This window comes from Vanacampus margaritifer, chromosome 14, assembly GCF_051991255.1.
Source record: "Vanacampus margaritifer isolate UIUO_Vmar chromosome 14, RoL_Vmar_1.0, whole genome shotgun sequence".
NCBI lineage: Eukaryota > Metazoa > Chordata > Actinopteri > Syngnathiformes > Syngnathidae > Vanacampus > Vanacampus margaritifer.
The window spans coordinates 12,976,188-12,993,456 of record NC_135445.1 but is presented as its reverse complement, the minus strand read 5'-3'; the positions used below and the strand labels follow the sequence as shown (position 1 = coordinate 12,993,456).

Genomic DNA, 17,269 nt, shown 5'->3' with positions numbered 1-17,269 from the left:
AAACACTGGACAACATGGACGAGACAAGCTTGCAAAGACAGGGAAGGCCTCTTGATGTCAGGTCTATCGACGTGTTAAGGCTGAAACTGTGCTCCCCTTTTCAGTCACGTTACGCGCTAAATTTCACAGCATCTCTGCCTTTGTCTGCATATACATTAAATATTTCCAGAACATGTGCATTCTAAAGACGTAGAACAAACTAGAACAGATTGACTGAAACCATGCAATGAGAACACAGACAAATAATTATATTTTGAAGCCTTTCCATGTCCCCCCACCGCCCAATAGTAATACCGATCTAACTATAATTATGAAACATACATAAAAGTTACATTATTGGTCTCCACCAACACATTGCTTACAGCAGGGACTACAGGGTCCCTAATATGCATTCTATATGGCTTTCCTTCTTTGGCTTCAGAAACCTGTCGTGTACACGCGTTACAACCTATCCCATGTAAGAAAGACAAATTCATCAAGAACAAAAAGAAAAAAGAAAAAAAGACAACCTTCTTCAGAGACGCATCCGGCCATCACACGATATTCCGAGCACAAATTGTGTACAGTATTGCTGCATAATGTTTACAACCACAAGGCGTACTGATGAATACACGAAGAAAATTGTCTTTGGTGCGCCCACTTTGAAACTTGTCAAGACGTTTGCCCCGAGTATTGTTAGCTGAAGGGCATCTTGCCATTAGCGCAACAGTAGGACACGAGTCTTGGGATTCATTTCAGTAAGGGGCTTAAACTCTGCACGCAACCACGTGCACTCTTTTACAATCACGGGTAACGTGTTCATGTAATTCATCTCATATACTCACATTACACAAAAGCAGCAGCAAAATGTGCCAAGAAATGCAAACAGGACATAACAGGAAGTTAAAAAAGAAAAGAGAAAAAAAAAGGTAAGTTACACCACCTTTGTCATCAGTCACACATACCGTATTTCCTCAAATAGTACCCTCGCCATACACTTGAAAATATAAACACCTTCAATAACATTAGTAAAACAAATCTAGGATAGTCCCACTAGGTGGCAGTGTAATAATAATTGTCACTGTCCAACAGGAAGCATGAAGCGCAAAATTTTGAACTTTTGATTTTTTTTTAATGCTTAATAAAACTGCAAATATTGTAACTATGTTTACATTTTCTATGGCTGCAAAGTGGACCTAATAGTTTGTTCGTCAGCCTCACGGATCTGGGGTTCTGGGTTCGAATATCAGCCTGGGCCTTCCTGTATGTTTGTTTGTTTGCTTGCTCTCCCATACTAGTGCAGGGTTTCTCCAGACAGTGCTAACCACGTAACACATATTAAGTACACTGCGATTAGCTAGCGACCGGTGTAGAATGCAGAATGGGCCTAGCTAGCCTCTTGCTCAAAGCCAGCTCACCAATAACCTGAACAAAGACAAGCCATCAGAAATTATTTATTGATCCTAGTGAGTATAAGCGGTACAGAAATGGACGGAGAGCTACGTATAAAGTATATTTGCGAGGTTTTTCTAAATGGCTTTATAACAATTAGATGTTCTTTCACTAGATGGCAAAAAAGGTACATTAACGGGTTATTCACCTGTTGCGAGAACATTGGCTTTATGTTCTACGAAACAGGCCTGGCGGTCCAAACAGATCACAATGGAACCGACAAGCTGACACACAACGTGGTGCTAAGCTTTTGACGCAAACGGAGATCATTATTTCAGTATAGATCATTTTTGTTTGGTGGTGTGCAGTGAGATTTTTCTAATGCTAAGTATGTGCCACACACTGCAATAGAAAATTTGATGGATAAAATCCTTAGAATGATTTTAATATTTTCAAAATGCATGTGAAGCAAAGAAGACCCCCCCCCCCCCCAATAAATAACTGCTAATCTTGGCAGTTCATTAAGTAAACCTCTACAACAGGAGGAAATACAGCATTTCATCTGGGCAGACACTTTCAAACATCATCCTTTAAAAAAAAACACAACTCTCTATTTTCACACTTGACCTATGGCTGCAACTGTGAGCATCGCCAGATGCTATAACGTTTCTCGTAACATCAGACGTGACACACATTCTAACTCAAACGCACGCACTTACTCCCTTTTCTTACCACACCGCCTCAGCAAATGTTCGTCTCAGCAAGTGGAAGTGTGAGGATTAATCAAATTTCTTTGAACGCATCACTCACGACAGTAAATCCGACAAAAATAAAGACGACGGTCCAAAAACAAAACTATTTACAACTGCTAACAGGCACATCCCAAATCTAGATAACCTTTGTATGTTGGCTCCGCTGAGTCTTACAGGCTTGATTTATTTAGTTCCCTCTGAGGGCTGAGCTAGTGAACGACTTAGCTAGCTCATCCTTCACATTCCCAAAGCCAACTTCCTCTGCATCGGCCTCAAATCGAGCTATCGGAACACATTCAAGCTCAATTGTTAATTCTTGCATCAAAGAACCCGCAAAACCCGGCTTACTCCTCTTACTATGTCACTTCTTACTTCGATGACGTGCAATATGGACACCGTATGTGCCGCGTTGGGTTTCTCCCGCGTCAAAGCTCAACGTGGATCTATCCTAGCTGCCCCACTTCCCCTTTGATGCTCGACACAACAGAGGAAGAAACACACACAAAATGGACACAGGTGAATGAGTGGGCGGCGCGCCGGTGAGCCGGAGGAAGAGTCGGGCGGACGGGAGGGGGTGAGTGAGTGAGCCCTGCAAAGGAGCGCCAACGCACGCACGCCGCCACACAAACACAATCGCGCACACGCACTTCCTAGTCTGTATATTCAGCCACGATGGACAGCAGCACCGTGATGTCGTCTGGCTTTCCTCCTGCAGGCAGATAGAGCAAGGAGCCAAGTTACATTTCAAGTGCGGGTCATGTGACAGCAACAGTGGCCAACCGGAGGCCAGCAATGCTTCATTTGTCTTTACAAATGACATCGCAAGTTGCTCAAAACTCAGGGAATGACCAAACGCAAGGATTTTACGTTACCTTCGCCCTGAGCAACTGTGATGCCATTTTCAAGCGACAAAATGGCTGCCCCCCCCCTGAGATGGATAAAAACGGGCGGATCTTGCTGTGTAATTCACAGTTTCCACAAACACAATTGTAATCAGAATGTCGTGTTTAGACGAGTGGGGGTGCAGAGGACACATTTTTTTGTTAAGCGCATTTAAGACTGTACTAATAAAATAATGTCATTACTTATGGGAATGATACAGTAACGAATACAGACTCCTTCCCAAAACAAGCTAAACCGTGTTGGACTGAGTGATCGTCTAATTGCTATGCCAGATTTTGGATGATTTACTGTGTGTGTTTACAGTATAAATACAGTATTAGATATACATTTTAGACAGACGTACAGTACAGGCCAAAAATTTGGACACGCCTTCTTATTCAGTACATTGCTTTAGTTTCAGGATTTTGTAGATTCTCACTGAAGGCATCAAAACTATGACGACAACTATAACAAACGTATGTGGAGTTGTGTACTTAACAAAAAAAAGGTGAAAATAAGAAAATAAATCCATAAATAAAAAGGCACCATTTTCACTAATTACTTTTTTGCACATTCTTGGCATGCTTTGGTCACCCGAAAGGGTTTTCCAACAGTCTTTAAGGAGTTCCTAGAAGTAAGAATGCCAAGAATATGCAAAAAAAAAGTAACCAAAGGATGGCTATTTTGAAGAATCTATAATATAAAACATGTTTCAGTTATTTCACCTTTTTTGTGAAGTACATAACTCGACATCAGTTCATACATAGTTTTGATGCCTTTCAGTGATAATCTACAAAGTAACCAGTCATGAGACTACAGCAAATGCATTGAATAAATTGTCCAAACTTTTGGCCTGTACTGTAGCTCAATAGAAAAGTTAATTTCAGTAGTTCAATTCAAACAGGAAAACACACTAATTTCTATATTGAAAATAATTGTATTTTTTTGTTATCAAAATTACAACAAGAAATTCAGCAATATTTCATTACGCGAGTTGTAATAGATAATAATGAATTATGTTTTCCACAATACATTAATCAAGATGTACCTGTGACATTTAATCAACTCAATATTAGGGCTAGACCGATTTTCAGACGGGCCGATTATCGGCCGATATTTGGCACTTTTGTCAAATATCGACATCGGCCTTTTATAAATCTGAAGGCCGATAAAGCTGGTATCTTACCCAGTGGTGAATGCTTACTAACGTAGGGAAATTTAGGGTTTTCATCAGGATTTGTAGGATGTTCACAGACAGTTTCTACTTGTCGCAAAGACATTTTGAACATATTCAGACAATTTTTACTGTCTGCAACGATCTTTTGAAACCTACATTCGCATGAATTTGTCGCTCAGTCAGATACAGGGAATTTTTCATTTATGGATTTATTTAAATTTCTACTATATACATACAGTATATATTAAAAAAAAAAACGCTGACACTGGGAACACCCAACACTTTTTATTTAAAAATAAATAATAATAATAAAAGCAAGAAATTATGTTAGAATTTAAGAAAACCTAATTTGCAGTAGAAAACTTTAGGGAACTATTACTTGCGTAGTTTTTAATTTAGCTTAACATATGTTGATGAACCAGGAAGCTCCTTGCAATTTCTGTTAGAAATAAAGCTGTCAGTTCTTCATATGCTTAAAGTTCCCCCCAAAAATTTTTACGCTAATATTTTCTCTTTTACTGTAAATGAATATCAGCTTGAAATATCAGTTACCAGTCTCCCTGGCTACTAATAATCGGTATCGGCCTTGGAAAAAAACGTATCGGTCTTTCACTAGTCAATATAATTTCTGTTGCAAAAGCTACATCTGTAAACAATTAGTGTTCCTTGCATCTGAGGGACACACTTACTTACCTCTTACATTCAGGCCATTGTCACATGCAAACTGTGCAAACGGGGACATGTAGTTGGGATCATAGGCGAGGTTGTGAGCTTGTTTTGCTATACTCTGTGCGGTCTGCAGGACGCTGTCATAGTTTGTGGCCTGAATAGGAGGACAAAATATTAAATGGGGGGGGGGGGTCTTATCTGCACAGCATGTACATGCTGATGTAAAAAGAAGTCACACCTTGAGTTTTTTGAGCTCCTGGAGAATCATGTAGTCGGGCATGTTGTCAAAGAGGCCGTCTGTGGCGGTGAGGATGATGTCACCGAGCTGCACGTCAAAGGAGGAGCTGTCGGCAGCTTCTGGACTGAAAGTGGGAAAAGAGGACAAAGAGTTCAGAGACACGCGAAACTGGAGCTCCTCCCCTTGATCACTAAGCGGGATTTCGCTTGGACACGGTGTTTGTTAACTGCAACTGTTGACATGGTAGCATCGGCTTCATCAGAGAATCTCGCTGCCGTTTTTTTTTTAAATGAACGGTCAGGAACCTGCGACAAATTGGGAATTTGGTATGAGTTAGTTACGCTTTAGTAGATCGACATGTTTTAAATGCCAAAAACTCAAAATAATAATTTGTAATGTATTTGAAAATAAAATGCTTGTATACATGTAATTATTTTTTTAGATGGTCACTCAAGCTACACTGCTTTGAAACAAATTAAGTGATCACAGACAACCCACGTAACTATAGTTAAAATAACTCACTGAATTCTATAAATCACACTGCAGCTGTGTGAGCTTGTGTAAAAAAAAAAAAGGGAAAAAAGTATGTGTTCCTGAACAAATTGGTACCGAATTTTGGGGCATATAGTGTTTTATTTCATGAACTCTGCTTCAGCAGAATCATTAGTGAGTGGCATAATACGCATGCAGATTAATATCATATTATCCAGGTTTTTTTTTTTTTTGCTCTAAATTAACCCGGGCGTGGCTCCCAAGGATAGTGATAAGTGCAAGTGATTGTGCTATCAGGAAGTGGAAAGTGAGTGTTGTGGTTCCGGTGGCGCCAAGCATCTGTGGAAAGGAAACCTGATTCTGCTTTTGAGCTGAACAATTCTATTCGATTAATGTTAATGGGAATCCATAAATGGGTGTTTGTCAGTGCCCGAAAGGCTGTGCACCTAATATAAAACAATTTACAAAATGGTAGCATGGAAATCTGGCTACATCCAATTTGTAAGAGCACCGTGTAATAGGTAATAACTAATGTACTTTGAGGTTAGTGCACAATAAATTAGTTTGCACAGCGACAAATAAGAATTTGTGGTCACGTGGCACTACAAGACACATTGACCGTCATCCTTATGGATTTTCATTTGATTGTTTTATATTTATGGCCTAGAAGCATTTTTCATATAAATATTTAATTATGACTCTACTACTGTCTTGATGCAGGTTAGTGATAGACCAAGGCGTGTTCTAAAAAAAAAAAAAAACTATTACTGCCCTAGGAACAAAACTCCATCGTAAAGCAAGCACCTGACAACTTCCAAATTCACCCGTGTGTCATTTGCACATATTCAGTAAAAAGCCAGACAGCAGATGTTCAGCACAACAAAAGTTAAGACGCACTTCTTCTTTGCAGTGTGTCGCGGGTCATCGCCACCCACCTGTCACTGAGCACCACCCCTTCGGCTCCCGGTGGAGCAATGGACAGCTGGAAGGGCGTGTTGAAGTAGTGCTGCTGCTCGTCCGAACGGTGCACCACCTCGCCTCCGCGCACCACCAGGAAGCCCGAGTCGCCGAGGTTACACGTGTGGAGCTGGTGACTCCGTCGGTCCAACACCACGATGCAGGCGGTGCTGCTCCCTATAAAAAACAGTAATGTGGCATTAGGGCATACTCTTTACTAGGACCTTGGGATGCTTAGTTATTATTTACGTTGCTGGGCAACTGCAGCCTTGGGAGGAAAACCTTCAGCTGCAGAGCTCAAATACACGTCATCCTTGCCATGAATACAAAAACAAAGCGGCTTATTTGAAAAACGCGGTGACAAGTGTGAGCGTGGCCGCGGCAAATGGACAACACGTCTCTAAAGACGTGACCTGGGTGTCGTGTTGGCCTCATTTACATTCTTCTGGAGCTCTGAGGCCGAGATCGTCTCATCTTACTCACCTTCCTCAAGATTTCACATTTCTATGGTTGGTTTTGTAAGATTGATGTACTTGTGTTGAGGCGGATCGTGACTTTGTGGAGGCTCACCTAAAAGGGGAACTTTGTTCTGCAGGAGCTCAAAGTAGCCAGACGTCAGGATGCCCACTGGATTGCTCGGAGTGAAGCGGCCTTCCTTCACCAGCCGCTCGCACGTTCTCATCAACGTGGCGGAGAACTGAGACGGGTCAACGCCGTAGTCCCGCCAGCCCCCCACGCCATCTGCTACGCCTGTTAAGACAAACAGGAAGTTGGGTATGCTCCATCAAAGAGAGGAACGTGATACAGAGTATAATGGCACAGAAAATATTACTTGAATAATTGACCAGTGTTTCCCACACCGTGTTAATACTTGGGTGGGCCACCCAAAGAAAAAAACGTGCCACGACCAGATATGCCGCATGTAATGTTAGTTCGCCGTCACCCACTTGTGGATCTTGAGGCTCGAGGCGACGCAAATAACACGGCTGAGAACCAACCCCACTGTGGGAAACACTGTAGGAATCAAGGTTTGTAACAGTTGCCCCAATGCTCTAACATCACGAAAATGGTTACTATTTCACCAGCATTGCACTAGCTGTTATTATTATGATTGGCCATTGGGAGGTTATACATCAGTCATTCTTAAAATTGTTAAAGAGGACTGCATTCTTTCCTACTGAAAATGTGTCGGACAACTCGGGATTTTCTAACCGTTAAATATTGCTAATTTTCCACACAAAAAAATGCATTTCAACTGAGCGTTAAATCTTTATATATTGGGCTTTTAGATACATACTGTAAAATAAACATGAATTTTTCAAACTGGGGTGGCAATGAGTGGGGGTGAAATAACAGAAATACAGGCAGTCAAAAAGTTAAAAATGATGGTACTGACGAGGTGCGGTCTTTGTCAGGTAAAAAGTGCACCTCATGAAATGGAGTGAACTAGAGATCTAGTGAACTAGAGATAAGGACGCAACATGGAGACAAAGCCAGGCGATTTTATTAAGAAACACAAAAAAGGATCAGCACTACCACTACGCTAACCAATGGCATTTCAGTATAATGATGATTTAAGAACAAAGGGAACAACACAGAACACAAAGCTGCATGTAAAAAAAAGTCCAGAAATTTTTTTTTTGAATGAGTTGTGTGGCACAGTATATGCACACACAGTAAATAATCTTGTCATCCAAAACACGTAATCAAGTCACATCTGAAAAACTAAAGCTGAGCTCCACATAACAAAGGCAAATATGCAACCATTAAGGTATGCCCCGGAGATTGACTGATACAAACATTCACATTTTGTGTAACATGTTTATATATAAGCGCTCTTTAATTGTAGTGACATCACTGTCTTTAATGTTTGATCTCCCTTTCATGTCCAGAAAAGTGTTATATTGCACCCAAATTACGGCAATTTTCAATGAGCAAATGTGTTATGTTTAAAGGGAAGTTTGCAAAGAGCCCTAGCGTGTTTTTTGCGTCTCTTGAATGACAACAACCTCCTCGATGATTTAGAAGAAATGCCTTTTTAAAAGAACAGTTTTGCTCATTAAACACATCTGTGGACAAAAGCCAATTCAAGCCAAGCTAAGCGGCGCTAACGTCGATGCTAGCAAAATGGCCGCCTCCATGCTCGACCATTCTGACCTTGTTGTTTTATATTAGAGGGCTTTGAGTTTGTCTTTATTTCAACACAGGGGGTCTTTTAATGAGTTTTTAAACACCCCCGAGTCGATTTGGCTAATTATCTTGCACCGGTTTTGCGTCGGAACGTATCTAGGTGAAAGGTCGTTTGGTTTGCGTCGTACAAAACTGCACCTCGAGAACATGTCTAACAATGAAATTACGCAGTTGTAAGTCAATTTCACAAAGTGAATGTATGCCAATGAAACACATGTTAAATGAAAGCTAGGGGGTAAACGTTCCACCGTGTGACCGGAGTGGGTGGGGGCTGTTGTGTTTTCATCGTGAGGTCAGTCCACGTGTAGGGGTGGACGGAACACTGAAGGTCAAGCCGGTACAACCGCAGCCTGCAGGACGGTTGAGCGTATCCACCAACTGTGAATGATCTTACCCAAAACGTCTGCGCTCTTGTTCCTTGCGATGAAGCAGGCGTCGTCGCCGTAGCACATGCCTTTCTTAAGAATCCCCTTCCGAAAGTCCTTGCCGAAGCCACAGCTGGCGGTAACGAGGCTGTAGTCGCGCCCGTCCGTCTGCGAGAGTCCACCGAGGACAGCTCTGGCTACCAGTCTGCCATAAGACAGTACGGATAACATCCCCACCCCACCGAAAAGCCGAAGCAGCTCCCCTGCCCCGGTTGCAAGTCCTCTCACGCGGTCCTCTTTCTCGACTCGTCCCGCTCGGTCTCTTCTTCGGATTAGGGCGTTTTTAGCCACCCATGCACGCCAGACAGCTCCGCTTCTAGGAATTACTTACCTAACCCCCTAGGTTTGCGCAAAACTAGCAATAAACACAGCGACGTTGGTACTTTATTGCTGGTTTCGTGTCCGCGGTTCCTCCACTGTTAACTCTCCTTACCGACATCTTTCCACTGTGTACCGCGAGTACATACGGGTATCTGGGAGTTTACAGTCGTGACGCCACAGCCGCGGTGACATCAGCCAATGAGAAAGGCGGTAGCCGTTCTGCCCAGCTTTGGGTCGTGAAGCTGCGCATGCGTAACAGTAGCGCTTGTTTTGTTTACTGGGCGTCACACAGCGAAATATTAATAACATTTAAACAAAATGACCTTCAACATTTTTAGAGTTGTGTTATTCACAGAATTACATTAGAGGAATTTAACACAAAACATACAACCAGGCAAAGTTGTGTTCATTGTAATTAACTGGTTGTATCCAGCCTCAATTTCCGTTTCCGGTCTTCCGGTCTAGTGTGTGTGCAAAAACGAGTGCACCACAGCCCAAGACCCAACCCTCACAGTCAGAACGCATAACGGAGAAAAGGAGAACACACGGACAACAACACCGTGTAATCTCCAAATTTAACGACGAATAACCGAATTTAGCCGTTATTCATCGGTGGGACATTATTCAGGTAGTACTCAATATTAATGTTATTTAGTTCCATGAAGGAAAAGTCGATTCCGTTATTCACATTTGCTTCATTCTAGTGGTAAATTGCTATCGGCCAAGTTGCCTGTTGCCAATTTATTTTCAAGAAAAACAGATCATTTTGTCCACTCTTGTAAATGTTGAAGTGGGTTAATTCGTGTTTTTTTTTTGTGACGCACATGATCAGAGGACAATAGATGCCGATTGCTAAAATATAAAAGTAGCTCTCTGCCGGATGACCAATTAAAGAACAAGAATATGATGTCATTCGTCAGTTGCTGTCTGTCGTTCTTTTTGCTATTTGAATTTATTTCATTTGAAATCAACGATTTCTTTCATTCTTAGGACCATGATGAAGAGATGGCGGGAGGCAGCTTTGCTGTCTTTCCTCATAATATGTTTGCTAAACACTGACCCCACATGGGCCAGAAGAGGAGGCGGCGGCAGCAGCAGCAGCAGCAGCAGCAGCGGCCGGAGATCTTCCACCTCTTGGAGCAACCGGGGATCGCAATCTAAACCGTCCAGCTCGAATCCGGGAAGCAGTTCCAACCGGAACACCAATCCATACCCCTCTGGTGGAAATTACCCAGGAACGGGAAATAGAAACCCGTCGAGCTATCCAGGAGGTGGAAGTTATCCCAAACAGAACCCTGCAGGCCGTAATCCAGCCGGCGGTGGTTATCCAAACCAGAACCCTGCAGGCCGTAATCCAGCCGGCGGTGGTTCTCCAAACCAGAACCCTGCAGGCCGTAATCCAGCTGCTGGTGGATACCCCAACCAAAACCCCGCAGCAGGTGGATACCCCAACCAAAACCCAGCTGGAGGCTACCCAGCAGGAGGCGGTTATCCAAACCAGAATCCCGGAAGGAATTATCCAAATCAGAACCCTGCTGCCGGAGGTTATCCTAACCAGAATCCTGGAAGGAATTATCCAAATCAGAACCCTGCTGCCGGAGGTTATCCTAACCAGAATCCTGGAAGGAATTATCCAAATCAGAACCCTGCTGCCGGAGGTTATCCTAACCAGAATCCTGGAAGGAATTATCCAAATCAGAACCCAGCTGCTGGAGGGGGCTACCCGAACAGGGGTGGCTACCCGGCCGGCGGGGGCTATCCGGCTGGGGGAAGCTACCCGGCCGGAGGGGGCTATCCTAACAGGGGTGGGTACCCAGTTGCGGGAGGCTACCCAGCTGCAGGGGGCTATCCTAACAGGGGTGGGTACCCAGTTGCGGGAGGCTACCCAGCTGCAGGGGGGTATCCAGCTGCAGGTGGATACCCAGGGCGTGGCGGATCATTTGGCTACCCCCAAGGAAACCCAAACAATAGGATCATGAGTCCCCACATTGGCGGGGGCGCTTACGGATACGGCGGTCACGGAATGGGAGGGTCCCCCTTCTCCCGTTCCGTGCAGGGAATGGGTTACAAACCCAAATCTACGGGGTTCGCCAAGAAGGCCATCATGGCGGCGGGCGTGGGCGCCGTGGCCGGGATGGCGGTGGGCTACGGTTTGGGGCGCTTCCCCCGACCGCACTTTTCGTTCCGTAACCCAGAAGAAGAGTACTACTACAACAACTACATGTACCGCCGCTACGGCTCGCGCTCCACCGACGAGAAGGACTTCGGCCGCGACTACGTCTACAAGCCGCCACCGAGAGCCGAGACCTACGACGCATTCATGGCCAAATGCATGAACAGAACGGATCTTCTCAAGGAGCCGAAGACCAACTCCTCTGGGGGCGTCCAAGAGGAAGACGACGACACGGTGAGCATCGAGGAGATCGGCTACCCGTCCCTGGTGGAACAGATGAAGGCGCGGCGCTGCGTGGAGAATTACATGGTTTACTCCGAGCGCTTCCTGCAGGAACGCAAGCCCGACTATCAGGTGCAGACAGGCCGCAGTGGCCCGCCCAGCTACGGGGTGGCGCAGTTTTTCCCGTCGCTCTTCATGTTGTTGTTCAGCGTTCTCCTGCTTCAGTAAGAACAATTAGACCCTCCTTCATAGCTGCACGTGATCATACAGTAATGCTGTTCTAGTGTATTCTATATCCTTAATAATCTTGAAATTTGCTCCTTCTGGCTCATATTTAATCAATGATTACATACACTACTCATTCAAAGTTGGGAATATTGAGCTTTCTGTAAAATGAATGTATCGCAAATGCACTTTCACCTTTTTACAGGTGAACTTAATTTGGCCTTCTCTAAACTTTTGTCCGTTTCAGTACTTTTTGCGTGGCTTGCTGCTCTCTAACAAGGAGCTGAATGACAATATTGGCAACCAGTGTTTTGATCCTTGAATGGACAAAATGCTGTATTTCTTTGTTCAATCACAATTTAACAGTCGTCTTCAGTTGTTCACAGTTTGGCCTTTTGAAACCAAGCCGGGCAACGGGAAGAAATACACGTTTTGCCGTTCAATTTCTTGTTGGAGAACAGAAAATTCGAAAAGTACTGAGACGCTTAACTTCTGAGCATTTGCATCCAAAAGTTTAGAGGTTGAAATTTCACCCAAAAGCCCAACATGCCTAACTGTCTTTGAGCAGTATATATGTATATAAAACTATATATATAGTATATAGCCACACAAAACTAACACAAGGATGATGGAGTCCTGTGCATTTTCAAGAAAAAGGATTAAACCTCTAGAAGTAATGTTAGTCTAACGTGAAGTCATGTTTGATTTGCACTCCACGTTGTTGAGCACTGAATACATATTTTGTTTGTTTGTTTGTTTTGCACTTATGTGGAAGCTCATTGTGACAGTATAGCTTCTATAACAATATATATATATAACTATAGCAATCAGACTTCATCTAACGAGAGTAAACAGGTTTTGCATGATGATGTGTAAATATAGCGCTTGCTATCCAGCTATTTTGATGCAAATGTTTTCCCTGGTGTTACTCAGTCGAAAACCCACCACTGAAATTACAAGGACAACAAGTTGCAACATTTGTAATAACTTGTAATATTATTAGGGGCGGGAAAAAAGTTTAAATGTTACGTGAAAAATGATTGTCATGAGACAAGCGCCATATTATGAGAAAAGTCATGTTGTGAAAGTTGTAACATAAAAAGTAGGAATCTCGTGCTACTGTTTAAGTTAAATGAACAATTCTGAGGATCCTGAGATGGCAACACATAGAGGCTGAAATTTGATTGGACAAAATTTCCAGAGGAAAAATGTGTTGTTTTATTGTAATTTTTAATGTACATGTTTATTTCCGACTTGCAAACATCTCAATTCTGTTACCTTTTCAGAAGATTTTACTCACCACAGCAGCAAATTGTCATTTTGACGTGCATCTGTGTTTGTACGGCTTCATAGCTGAAGTCAATGGAAAACTGACGTAATGCTTCTTTTTAGCCTGCACCCACCACATGACTTGCTTTGGTACTGTTCCGTTGCAATACAGTAACTGCTTTTATTCAGTTTCACTCACTCTAAAAGTACTTTTGAAATGTGTTTTGACGAATGCATACATTAATATAGGCTGGCATTGTTGTACAATTTTAAAGACATTTTTCCATCTGAGTTCTGGACTTTTATTATTTGAATGGTTTGTCAGGTCACACTAATGATTTATTGTGAAGTGAACCTTAAAAGTGAATCATTTCCTTTTTGTTTTGTTTTTCATTATGTATTTTGAACTTATATCCATTCACAAATTATTCAATTTAAAATCAAATTTAAATGGTTTGATATTTTCCCCATGTTTGTTTCACAAATTGAAACAAGTGCACTTCTACGTCAGTGAATTCAATTGCATCAATCTCTTATTTTGTGTGTGATACTACCACTTTGATGTACTATAATTTGCCGTGAATGTGTATGTGATCAAATAAATTCTGTTAAAAATCCCATTCTCTGCCTCTTATAGTCTGTTCTCAAATTTAGCTATTATATTATCGCATTTCTGAGCCTTGTCCCGTAAATTAGCATAAAATAATTAAGAATACAACATGAAACAAAAGGGAATATCATTTGCAAACATTTATTCTATTTGCACTTCCAATCGAGATGCAGGTCAAAGTGCGCCTATGCAGACCCCAGTGAGGAAGGTGAGTGTGTGTCCCAGCATAAGGCAGAGGTTGCCCACGTGCGCCGGCGCAGCTGCCTTCAGAAAAGCCCTCCGTCTCGACTGATTACGAAACGTTTGGCCTTGGTCGTAGTAGCGCTTGGCGGATTCCCCCTTTTGGCCGGCGTGCCCCCTGGAACCGTGCTTGGGCTTTCCAAGGAAGCCCAGCCCTGTGCCCGTGCCCCCCAGCATGCCGGCCGCTGCAGCCCCAGCCCACTTGAGGCCATGCTTGGGAAGGCCGTGACCCTTAGAGTCGGGTGCCTTATTGCTTTTTCCACTTTTTTGTGCATTACCACTACGTTTACTGTATGTGTACTGCGCACCTGGACACAGCGCAACTATGAGCAGCAACAGGAGCCACAGCGACACAAGCTTCTGCTGGCCTGTCATCACAGTCTAGAGGTCCTGCAAGCACACACGGATCGAGACATGTTCAATTTCCATATAGTGTATAACAAAACTGACATCATCAAACACTGCCTTTGTTATTGCTGAATGATGATTTACAACATTGTGTCCATGACACCTTAAAAGCAAACAGCATCAAGTCACTAGTAAAGAATACATGATCGAATGTTACTGTATAATATGGAAGCGTATTGCATTTACATAGCGGGAAAACAGTAATTTTTAAATGTTTGTTTTATTTAATATTTTTTTCTGTTATTCTGAATAGTTTATTCCTGATTTTCTGAATATTTTTTCTGTTTTTCTGAAAAAAAAAGTTTTTTTTGAATATTTTTAATGACAAATTTTTTTTTTAAAAAATGTATTCCCCCAAAACAGGCAAAGTATTTCAATAAAACAGAACATTTTAAAAATTACTCCAAAAAACAAAGCGCAAAAAAAAAAAATGGTAAGAAAAACATTTCCCCCTCCCCCAAATGGATGCAATACACTTTGTAGTTTTAATAATGCTTGTGGCAAGTAGGTATTTGGTATTATTTTTGACTCATTAAAAAAAAAATCTGAATTAAATAAAAACAAAAGACAAACAGAAAATAGCCCTTTAGGTTCTTGTAGTATGTAGTAGTAAAATAATAAATAAAGTAGCCTTAAAAAAAAAAAAAGTAAAAGCACAATGGAATAACAATTGAGTAAAAAAAAAAAAAACACAAACTAAAAAAAGCTTCATTATCCTGACATGGCAAGTTGTTTGATTAAAAAAATACTTATTTAAATGGATGTGGCAAGCATTTATATTAGAAGAAAAAAATAAAAGTAAATATGCAATAATAATAAACCTGACATATTAACTTATTTAAACTGATGTGGCAAAAATTGAGTAATAGTAGTTTGGTAAAATATCAAAATAAATAAAAAAGTAGAAAAAAAAATAAAAATACACATACAAAAATTTATAATAAAAAGAAGTGGAAAATGGCTTTATTGCAAGAATTTCCTTGTTGTAGTCTGACTAAAAGATCAATTAAAATAAATATAATGGCCTCTTTACATTTATGTAGCAAGTATTGAGTAGTGATATAAAATGAAATAAAAAGATGAAAATTAACCAAATATTAAACACAAATATAGTATATTTAATGTGTCAATAACATGAACAAAGTTTTTCCCCTAAAAGAAAAAGGTAAGAGAACAATAGTGTGTTTACCTTTCCGTGGGATCCTACGCTGAGGATGTGATGCTGATGGGGCAATCCATTTGCTCCAGAAGGTTGCTTTTCATAATTCTATACCAACGTGAGTTAAGCCCCTCCCCCCACGTGTCCCTATTGGCCCAAGATGAATAATACAGTACAGGTTGAATGATTTTTGCTGACCGTCCACGGTCATGTGTCATTATTCAGCGCATATGCAGCCAGAGGACGGTGCAACACCACGAGTGTTTGTTTGTGATCCACAACATGCAACTCTACTGACACGTATTTTGCAGTAAGGTTAGCTAGTTATGACATACTGTAACAATTTTGATTAAAGACCCTGTAAAGTGATCTTAAGAGAAACGGCTCTCTCTCTGTGGTGTCTCAAACTTAGAAAATATTTATTGTCGCTTTCCAAAACTTTAATGTTATTCGTACAATAAACATCCTGAAACACTACACCATTTTCTACTCATTTCCAAAGAGCAGAATGTAAAATGTGGTCTGCGTTCAAGTATGTACTCATAAAAAAAAAAAAACTTTTCCAAGTAAGCTTAAAAACATGTGCAACTAATTACTGTGGATAAGTGCAAAATTCTGTCACAGTTGAACAGACTCATTGATGGGACTCTAATAAAGTCTGTATCATATATAAAATCCATTTTCTATGTCTCTTGTTTTCACCAGGGTGACAGCCGAGTGAGCTGGCGCTTACCTAGCTGACTTTGGGCGAGATGCAGTGCACACCCTAGACTGGTCGCCGGTCTATCGCAGGGCACATTGACAAACGACAATTTACAATCACATTCATGCCAACATAGACAATTTATGAGTTAGCCTAACTTGCATGTCAACCTCAGAGATGTGAGTCGGTCGAGCTAACCATAAGAACGTGCTAATCTCTACACGATATTAGTTTAAATTTAATTCATATTGATTTTAAAAATGGGATTATTTGAACCACTCATTCCATTGATCAGAATGGGGAATGTGAGGTTAGCTAACGAACAAATTAAGGGCTAATAGAAAATTGCAGTTGTTTGCTTACATTCAACATATCTATTGTTTATTATTATTACTGTAGTTTATGTTCAATTATTATGTACAGTGCTTCGCTACAGTTGCTTCCATTTTTTTTTTTTTTTAATTTTCTTTAATTTTTTAAAGTGCTTTAGTTCACTGTTAATGACCTCATTAACCATACATAGTGGATATAGAAAATAAACAAACACACCATTGACTTTGCAACTTCTTCACAGTGTCGGATTTCACACATTTTCAGTTGGTTTTAGGTCTAGGCTCTGGCTTTCCCGGTGATGTCATTGTTTTGTTGATTAAAAATGATTAATGTTGTCAACTTTTTTGAAATCACAAAAAAAGTGTTGCAGTCATTTTTTACAGAGCTGTGTTCACTCCATATCGACTAGCTGCTCGTCGGACATTTGCTGTCTCTCCATAATCACATGAAAGG

General features: G+C 41.4%; 2 protein-coding genes across 2 annotated transcripts; one reads left to right on the top strand and one right to left on the bottom strand.

Annotated features, from left to right (window-relative positions):
- Positions 1-229: 229 nt before the first annotated feature.
- On the bottom strand, positions 230-9,653 carry LOC144033910 (protein phosphatase PTC7 homolog). Its single transcript, XM_077542320.1, has 6 exons — positions 9,123-9,653; positions 7,109-7,288; positions 6,517-6,715; positions 5,090-5,213; positions 4,876-5,005; positions 230-2,832 (listed from the first exon to the last, which is right to left on the bottom strand). Exons 1-6 carry the CDS (start codon positions 9,322-9,324, stop codon positions 2,774-2,776), a joined length of 894 nt encoding a protein of 297 aa, XP_077398446.1. The 5' UTR covers positions 9,325-9,653; the 3' UTR covers positions 230-2,773.
- A 281-nt stretch (positions 9,654-9,934) lies between these two features.
- On the top strand, positions 9,935-13,983 carry LOC144033900 (uncharacterized). Its single transcript, XM_077542299.1, has 2 exons — positions 9,935-10,102; positions 10,465-13,983. The coding sequence occupies exon 2, from the start codon at positions 10,469-10,471 to the stop codon at positions 12,095-12,097; it is 1,629 nt and encodes a 542-aa protein (XP_077398425.1). The 5' UTR covers positions 9,935-10,102; positions 10,465-10,468; the 3' UTR covers positions 12,098-13,983.
- The last annotated feature ends 3,286 nt before the right edge of the window (positions 13,984-17,269 follow it).

Bases quoted from the DNA above. Each gene is read 5' to 3' on its own strand.
- LOC144033910 (XM_077542320.1), bottom strand. From the start codon at position 9,324: ATGTTATCCGTACTGTCTTATGGCAGACTGGTAGCCAGAGCTGTCCTC. The intron at 7,289-9,122 runs GTAAGATCATTC...TTGTCTTAACAG, and splicing joins CAAGAGCGCAGACGTTTTGG to GCGTAGCAGATGGCGTGGGG. The intron at 6,716-7,108 runs GTGAGCCTCCAC...TGTTTTTTATAG, and splicing joins GAACAAAGTTCCCCTTTTAG to GGAGCAGCACCGCCTGCATC.
- LOC144033900 (XM_077542299.1), top strand. From the start codon at position 10,469: ATGATGAAGAGATGGCGGGAGGCAGCTTTGCTGTCTTTCCTCATAATA.